Genomic DNA, 9,664 nt, shown 5'->3' with positions numbered 1-9,664 from the left:
TATGTTCATTTTAATGTGATAAAAAAGATGCTTTGCTAAAAAATTGCGATGATTGGAGCCTAAGAACACAAAAAAAAGGCAGAATGTTGGTTCCCTACCACAAATATGAAACTTGTAAAAATCATGTATAGATACGCAGCTGACAACTGCCGACAATAGGTAAAATATATATCGATGGTGTACATGATGTATATAGATCAAAATATTTCAAATCTCAAATTTCTGGAGCACCCTGAACCGCAAAAGTATTTCATTATTTAAGTGAAATTTTCACTAAAAAAAGTACTTTACGTAGGCTTTAATTAGAAATCAATTTATTTGATATAGCTTGCATGCAAAATAGTTTTGCAATAGCTCATTTGATAGATAATACTGTTATTTAATTATAATAGTTTGATTTAATAATGCAATAACTTTTATCTAATTATGCAATAAAAAAATGAAGTTTCAAAGTTCAATAACAATTTTATTAGAAACACGAAAAATATTACTAAATTTAAAAAAAAAAAATTTGAAAAAAACAACCTTTTCTATTAACAGTTTAAAATGCAAATGGCAGGATCCAGTGTTCCGGCCTGGCCTCACTATCCTTTAATAAGTAATTAGCCGCCATGATGGTTTACAAACAAATACGGAACTAGTGTTTATTATGATTTTGTATTCTGATTTTGTACTAATAACTGTTGGCCTAATTTTATTATCATCCAAGTCATGGCTTTTTGTTGTGTGTTTCGCTGCACAAATCGTTCTGAAAGTTGCACTAAGTCATTTTTTCGAATTCCAACCATACTATTACATCACGATGAGGAAACTAAGCAAATATCAACAGAAAGGAAAATGAAATGGTTTAGTGCAATAAAACGTGAAAATATGAATATTAACACAACTCATTATAGAGTTTGTTCCGATCATTTTATTACAGGTTTAGTATTTAACTTAAAAAAAATCATTCAGTAAACATTAAATAATAATAATAAAATTCTTTAGTTTTATTTTTATTAAAAGAAATTCATATAGTTGTATAAGCAAGTTCAAATTTAGTTAACTTAAGTTTAACTTAATTTGTTCTTAAACTGAACTAAATTAATTGAATTAACAAAAACTTAAATTATTAAAGTTTTTGGTTAGTAAATACTGAATATAAATTTTTGTTTTATATATTACAGGAAAGCCTTCCAAACTCTTTGAGAAATCTCACCCAAATTGGATACCAAATCAATCCATGGGTTACGAAAAAAAGTTAGCAGATGTTACTAGGCATGAGCGTGCTATTGATCGTCAATTCAGACTTATGCAGGATGTTTCAAATGCTATTCCAAAAAAAGAATTACAAGTTGTTGTACCATGCCCCATTGATTTTACAGACACAATTTCACATTCAAGAATACATGATATTGAATTTGAGTTAGTAAGTGAAGTATGTAAAAATAATTTAAAAGATTCTTTCTGTCAAACTGAAATAACAAACAAACATATTGTTTCCATGGATAAAGAAATAACTTCACTTAAATCTGAAATTTGTAATTTAATGTCTGAGTTATCTTTTCTAAATGTTGGTACAATAGAATGGTTTGTATCAGATGAAAAAGTTCTCTTTTATACAGGTCTTCCAAATATGGATGTTTTTTTTACTCTTTTTAAATTTATAAAATCGTTCCTTTCATGTAAGAGATCAAAATTATCAGATTTTCAGCATATTTCGCTAACTTTGATGCGTCTTCGGCTTAATTTAACGCTAAATGATTTAGCTTATCGTTACAATATCAGTAGCACAACAGCCTCTTCTGTGTTTCTCAAAACAATCGATGTTTTATATCTGAGACTAAAGGAGCTTATAATATGGCCTGATAGAGAGCAATTATGTAAGACTACCCCAATGTGTTTCCGACAACATTTTGGAACCAGAGTTGGAGTTATTATAGATTGCTTTGAGGTTTTTATTGACAAACCAAAAAATTATATATATATATATATATATATATATATATATATATATATATATATATATATATATATATATATATATATATATACATATATATAAAACCCAGAGGTGTTTCATACAGTTACCATTTTCTTTTATATTTAAAAAATACGACCTTTAAATATACTTATATAATATAGATATTAATATACTTAGATAATAAAAAAATGCTGTTCATTTTAGCTAGTTATTTTTGTTTCTTAGAAAAAGATGAACACTAACTTTAGTGAAATTAAAAACAGGGATAACGATAAGATAATTTACTTATAAAACCATGTTTTAAACTTTGAAGTTTTTATTCTTCGTGAAACCTTTAAAAAACTTTTCAAGTTGTTATACACTACGTTTAAAAATTAATGTACTATGGTGCATTGTATAATTGAATTAACTACAAAGTAATTAATAAGTGTTTTCCCACTTAAAACTGTGTTTCCAACATAACTGTGTGTAACATAACAGAAATGTTTTCTGGAGCTGTCGTCAATACTTTAATAACTATGTAAGTCCTACAATTTTTACGAAATCGAGGACTTTTTTTTTTAGGAGATCTAAATGTCATACAAATTAAAATATCAACATCCCCTCCCCACCAAAAATTCCTTGATCCGTCACTGCTAAGGTGGCATTGTTCGCTGATGACACGACCATCTCTTACTCTTTTCTGCAAATGAGCTAGCGTCTCTTGTAAAAAGTGTCTCTACAAAAATTCATATTCGTGTTACTCGTCATTTAATTAAGTCTCATCCTTTTTCTACGACTGTTCCTAAGTGCTCCAAAAATTCTTATTCGTATATATTTTTCCCTCTAGTATCAGTTCTTTGGAATTCACTCCCTTGATCTCGTTTTCTTGATTCTTATAATTTTTTAAGCCGTCTGTTAATCGTTATTTTGCTCTATAATCTTCATCTTTTTTCTTTCAGTAACTTCCAACTTTAATAGTGGTTGCATGCAGTCTTGTTGGAGGTAAATATGTAAAAAAAAAAAACTAAACTTAATAAAAAAAATCGACTTTAATTGAATTAAACAGGCGCGCAAATTAAAATGTTTCGATTTGCGACTATTCTTTTAAAATTATTTGAAAAAATTACACACCGGACTACTGAATACCGTAACGGACGACTCAAGTAAGATATAAAATATGTTCTAGAGAGGAAACTACACACATTACAACCCTGACGGTAAGGTGAAAATAAAAATGGGGATTTTTGTCACAATAAATTTGTCGGGACAAAAATCCCCATTTTTATTTTAATTTAAGTGAAGAACCTCGTAAAAAAAAGGGCTAGCCGTTTTTAAACCAGTTAAAAAACAGAAAACTGATTGAATACTTTTTACGTGACACTATCAGTACGAAGATTGTCGCCCAAGGTATAAAAGCTTCCCTACCTTAACCACATTTTATCATTACAAAATATATCTAGTTAACGGTAAAATAGAAGTCACAAAAAAAGAACACTGTTTGTTTTACACATTTATTTATGTTTATAATTAACATATTTATGTAATTTTAATAATTAAGCCATGTAATTCAACACCAATAAACAATGTTTTAAAAACGGGAGCAAATTGAAACACATTTTTTAAAATATAAAATAGTTGCTCTTAAGTCTCTATTAAGTGCCGAGGGGTAAAGAAAGTGATAAAGGAAAAAATCTCATTATTTTTCTTTTATTCAACATGAAAAGATAAATAAAATACATCATAAAATATAAAATATACTAATTTCACTCTTCTTAGTTTTGAAGTAATATTTTACTTGATTGATATTTCGAAAATCGAAAAAATTTAATTTAATGAATGAAAATTAATAACTGTTAATAAGATTTTGTTGTTACTTTTCTTCTAAAGTTCGAGTTATCGGCAAAATATCAGCCACAGGGACAAAGTAATCAGGGGATTAGATTATCTAGTGATTTTTATGAGAAAGTATTAGTGAGGTTTCAAGGGGAACTTAAAGTACTTCGAGTTACTGGAAGTAAGAGTTATCTGGGGTTAGAGATATCAGGATTTCACTGTATCTTCAAACTTATCATTTTCAAAACTCCAAATTTATATTTGGATAATATTGATTTTATAAATGCCTAAATGTGCTTACCTAAAACATAAAAAAAAATTTTCCCACCCCTAAACAAAATTACAGTTTATAAAGTGTTTAACAATTTTTACGACAATCTGGACACAACCAATTCTTTTTTGGTTTACTATTCAATTTTAAACATACCAAGTGGAAAAGTTTAATTTTGCAACTCTTTCCAGCACAAGGAAACAACTCACCATTTCCATTACCTTTACAATAACAATACAAATTATGATCAGCAATGGAAACCGAATCTTTTTTTTTGGTATCTTTTGTAAAATATTTACCAACTAATTCTGGTAAGATAGAGCTAATGAATACTTTTTGACATTTTGCAACACAAGCTGTCCACGTGGCACTTTCCAGATAAATTCGCTCAAAGTGATAATCTTTAGAAGTATTTACAAATAAATCACAAAAGTTTTTTTTACATACATTTAATTGAGTTTGAATTTGAAAGTAAAATGAATGTGTTTGTTTGAGCTTTTTTTCGGTGTTCATAATTTGGATGCAAAATGTTTTATCGTTACTGATAGCTTCAAATATGAATTCATCTTTATGGTTAGCAGGATTTTTAATTTCAACACATCCTTCTCCACAACATTCACAAGATATTAAAGCATCTGGAGAAGCGCCAATGAAAGGAAACTCTGTAGATATAAAAAACCCACATTTTATCACTTTGAAATTAACATGATCCTGTTTTATAATATTAAAATATTTTGCTAAAGCAACCTTCTCATTTTCTAGTCCTCATTTAGTTTGCCATGTATTAATTTGGTAACTTTCAGGATAACAAATTTTTTTAATTAATGATAGGACAGGCATGTCATCAAGTATATGAAATACACTATACATGTTCGATGCTGTGATTCTCCCTGCTCGAAAATAAAACCACTGGCTTGAAAAAACTTGCTCTCTTGTAGCTTTCTCGACATTACACTGCTCAACTTCGGATACAGACAAGTTTAAACGCTTACATTGTTTACATAAATCTATGTAACTAAGAGGTAAAGTTGAGGAATCATAATGGTCCCCTAACATTTTTGGAAAATGCAATTTTAATAATGAGCGTTGATATTCTGCACTGTAGGGAGATATAACAGATAAAATGGCTGGCATCGACTTGCAAAGGCTCAACTCATTGAAAAATGTATCAAGTTCTTTTTGAGGTGTCTGATTATTATTATTTAATTTATTATTTGTAAATGCATCACTATTTTTCTTTAGAAGACTACAAGTAGATCCTTTTAGTATCATATCATCATATTTTCTTTTGAAAGTACTTGGAGAGGTAAAATTTATATTGACACATTCTGAATACGAAATATCATTAGATGACGATGGAAGCATCCAATATGCTTTTTCTTCTGTGACTGTCTTAGAGTCGCGAATTTTGACAGCAGCATCAATATAAAATAAAATTGCTCCAATGTGAGAACATGCCTCTCCAAGACCAGCCATGCAGTTACAATGAGCACTCAATATTTTACCATTCTTTTCAGAAATGATCCATGTAAAAGTTGCTGTTTCATTATGCTTTTGAGAATGATAAACCTTTCATATAAAATAATAGAATTATATATTATATAATAAAATTATAAATTTTATTAATTAAAGGTTTAAAGGTTGTACTGAATATATATAATAAGATATTTAAATTTGTCATCCTTTCAATAACCAAACATTTTTCATCGAATAACTTTGAACCAATTTCTTTGACCCAACCAGAGAGAAAAAAATTATAAGATTCTAAACTTTTATAACAATTAAGTTCATCTGCGGATATAGGAGATAAAGCGAACATTAAATAGTTTACAATATAATTAACAGGATAACTAATTTTTGGATAAAAATCTACTGAAAAAATCAACTCAGATTTCAATAGATTATATGGATCTAAATTATCTATTTTAGAAATTTTATCAAGATATCTTTGTTTGCTTCCAACTGAAAGACAAGTATAATATTTGCTTTTCCTTAAAGACATGACTTTGTTTTGCTAATTTGTTTGTGAACCAACAGGACAGCCGTAGTTTCTTTCGCATAATTATCATAAGTTATAATGTAACCCGGAACAATCGATAGTTATACAGAAATATATACATTTTATAAAAGCCGGATGTTTAAGCTATAAAATGGTATATAACTATGTCATTTTTGAGAATATTTTTTTATACTTTTTTCCACCTCATGGCCCACTATGGAGGGGTTGGAAAAGTAATGAAAAAAGCGTCCCAACCCCTTCCCAGTTTATTCAGCGGGCGAGAGTAGTGTTTTAGATGTTTTAATTTTATTAAAACATCTAAAACACTACTATTTTAAGAGAAACAAGACAAATCAACATCTATGTGTAGTAAACACCGATTTGATTTATTTTTAAACTGATTAAGCAAAATATTCTTCTCTGCAACAATGATTGAAAAACTTTTCCATAGAAATGACCCGCCATTTTGAATTGAATAAGAACTCAGTTTTGAATAAGATACAACAAATTAAAACAACAAGTTGGTACAACAAAGTTGTTTTTGAAAATCTTATAGAATACTTATGGAGTATTTCTTCAAAACAAGTTTTAGAGACAGTCCACATTTTGTTTTATACATGAACTATAAAACTAGAATAATGTTTAAGTTTGAGAATATTTAAGGCGCCAAACTTTTGCCCTTACTAACCCTGGCAGTAGTTGCATAATTTATATAACAGTCAATAAATGAGTAATTAAGTTGTGCTAAACTTTTTATCTAAATATATTCTGGCTTTTTCAATTTACTTTTTAACAGATATGTCAAGAAGTAAGAAACTCAAAATTATTAATATCGAAGAGTCATTTTCATTTGAGTTAACCGAACTATTCTATAAAATGAGAAAATCTCAAAAGTTAGGAACATTTAAGTCGAAAAGTTTAACATTTCATAAAAAAAGGGAAAATGCCGTAGCCCGTTTGATAAATCTTTAAATATACTTTTTTTCAATCGCGGAACATTGGGACTTTATAGAGTCCTGTAAAAATCTTCAACCATGTCACTAAGCATGCGTCATAAGGCAGAAATAGGATTTTACCTAATTTTTTTATTTTAAATATTTTTTACCAAAACAAGTTAGCAATAGTTAATAAAGAAATATTTTATTTCAAATTTTTCTAAATTTGTCTTTTTAAGTGCAGGATTTCAGGGGTTAAAAAAACCCTGGTTTTCACAAAGTCTTTATATTACATATGATAATTTCCAAATTTCTTTATTTTTTTGCATAGTTTTTGCAGTTTTTTATTTGTTATAAATTTTCTTTGATAAACAGACTTTTTAGAAATGAAATAATATTCTGGCTACCTCTGTAGTAACATGGTATAAAGTCAATTCAACTGTAATTGGTTTTATTAAAAACCAGTTATTTAATAAGTATAAAAAACAAAACTGGATGCGGAACGGTACATGCATATTTTCACAAGGCATTTATAAGGCATATTTTCACAAGTAAAAATGTATTTGCATGTGCTATATTTTTGCAGTCCATGTTTTTATCACTTTATGCTGGTTATACAGTGAGTTTTATTATTTTTGAAAGTCTGGCTATTTATTTAATAAAAATTTGCGAAAAAAAAAGTTGTTTCTAACTTAATATAAAACATGTTATAAAAATCAACAAAGTAAATATCTCTTGAGTGAGTATAATATGTTTTATATATAATATTTAAGAACTAAAAAGCATTTCATCATTTAAACGGCAAAGTGCATAATTTTAATTCCTGACATATATATTTTATATACAGTATTTGTTTTCAGATCTTTGAATTTTTTTCTTCTTTTTTCTTATTCACGGCGGTTATTTTTTACTATTTTTCTCCCATATGCTTTTTTTTAAAAATACCAAAATTTTTTAAAATTTGATCCAAAACATCTGCAATTATTATTTTTTTCAAAAAATTACAAAAAAAAATAAAATTAGGTTATGTAATAGTATTTTAATTTTGTTAAATAGAAAATAAAGTTCAAGCATTTATCATTGTTTTTTTTTATAAAATCTGCTAGTTAAAAGTTATATAGATAATGAAATTCAATTTCTTTTAAAAACTAGTACTAAAACTAAAAATAATCAGCTTAATAGACCACATGACGACGTTATTAACTATTATTATTATTACTTATAAAGGGAGCTTTCTAGTTGATCTTAAATTCCAGTTCACAACTATATGTCTAAATTAGAGTTATATAATAGTTTCAAGCAAAATAACCATCAAAATGTCTTGTTTTTTACAAAATGCAAATATATTTACGGCATCACTTAAAAGAAGATAGATGTTGTAAACTGGATTTGTGATTTATATATTAGGAATGTGTGCGGGAATTTTCAGATCATATGATTTATCATAGATGAAGGCTAAGAGTTGTTTTTTCAATCAAAAAGATGACTTTGAAACCATTATGGATTTTTAAAATTTATTATGTCAGTGTTATGTTATTAATTAATGCGTAAAAATGTTAATATAGATGTTATATCATACGTTTGAAAAGGGTTGAAAGTGTAATTTTGTTATTAAATTATAAATTAAACTTCTTTAAATCTGGAAAATTTTAGTTCAAGATAATGTATTAAAAAAACGAATTAGTGTTTATTTAAAATAACTTTTGCATGACATTTCTGTCAATATTTTTTATAGCACAATTTAATGACAGCCAAACGACTCGTCGAAAAAGTAAAACCATTTACTGATGGGAAGGAGGGGGGAGAAGGTTTGCCCCAAACAACCCTCTCCCCTATTGAGCTGCGCCTGCTTTTATATATATATATATATACATATATATATATATATATATATATATATATATATATATATATATATATATATATATATATATATATATATATATATATATATATATATATATATACAGGCCCAGCTCAATAGGGGAGAGGGTTGTTTGGGGCAAACCTTCTCCCCCCTCCTTCCCATCAATAAATGGTTTTACCTTTTAGACGAGTCGGTTGGCAAATGAAGACCCTTAGATAGTCAGTCGGCAAATTTCAACTAGGCAATTGGCATGTTTTAAAAAACGAGGACCTTTTTTCTTTTTTTGGTCGGCAACAATTGTAATTGCACCCCCTTCCTCCCACGTGCCACCTACTCCCGCCGACCCTGTATGATACTGTTTGTAAAATTCTATAAAATATAGGCGCCCACTGTTTTTTGAATATTTATATAAAAATTGTTAAAAACAAAAATCATAACAAAAGCAAATCAATGTAGTAATTTCTTTTGATTCAAGTATTAAAACCTATGTTTCCAAAAGAAAGTCGTGACGTCATTCTGATTCAGACCGCCGTCATCCTGATTCAAACCTCCGTCATTCTCTTTCAGAATGCCGTCTGAAGGTGCACATTTATGGCGTTGCATTTCAAGTGCCTTTTTCATTTTTCTGTTAAAATTAATGATCTCTACTTTTTTTTATTGTTCCAATATTGAAAAATGAAAATGAAGAACTTTTAATAAAAATATCATGTGTTGGTAAACAAATTATATTAAATACAAATCTTATTTGCGCTTTCATTTTTTTATGGGTTTACATTTTGTAGCTACGAAAAAAAATCAGAAGAGAAATCTTAAA

The 9,664-nt window shown here is 27.9% G+C and overlaps 1 protein-coding gene across 1 annotated transcript; it reads left to right on the top strand.

Annotated features, from left to right (window-relative positions):
* Positions 1-711: 711 nt before the first annotated feature.
* LOC136075753 (uncharacterized) lies at positions 712-2,205 on the top strand. The gene is made up of 3 exons (XM_065789188.1): positions 712-922; positions 1,167-1,862; positions 2,141-2,205. Exons 1-3 carry the CDS (start codon positions 712-714, stop codon positions 2,203-2,205), a joined length of 972 nt encoding a protein of 323 aa, XP_065645260.1.
* The last annotated feature ends 7,459 nt before the right edge of the window (positions 2,206-9,664 follow it).

Source organism: Hydra vulgaris, chromosome 02 (genome assembly GCF_038396675.1).
Source record: "Hydra vulgaris chromosome 02, alternate assembly HydraT2T_AEP".
NCBI classification, from domain to species: domain Eukaryota; kingdom Metazoa; phylum Cnidaria; class Hydrozoa; order Anthoathecata; family Hydridae; genus Hydra; species Hydra vulgaris.
Note: the sequence above shows the minus strand (reverse complement) of the source record. Positions and strands in the feature narration are given on the sequence as shown.

Excerpts from the sequence above, each read along its gene's own strand:
- LOC136075753 (XM_065789188.1), top strand. The coding sequence starts at position 712 with ATGGCTTTTTGTTGTGTGTTTCGCTGCACAAATCGTTCTGAAAGTTGC. Across the intron at positions 923-1,166 it reads TTCCGATCATTTTATTACAG|GAAAGCCTTCCAAACTCTTT; the intron begins GTTTAGTATTTA and ends TATATATTACAG. Across the intron at positions 1,863-2,140 it reads GCCTGATAGAGAGCAATTAT|ATAATAAAAAAATGCTGTTC; the intron begins GTAAGACTACCC and ends TAATATACTTAG.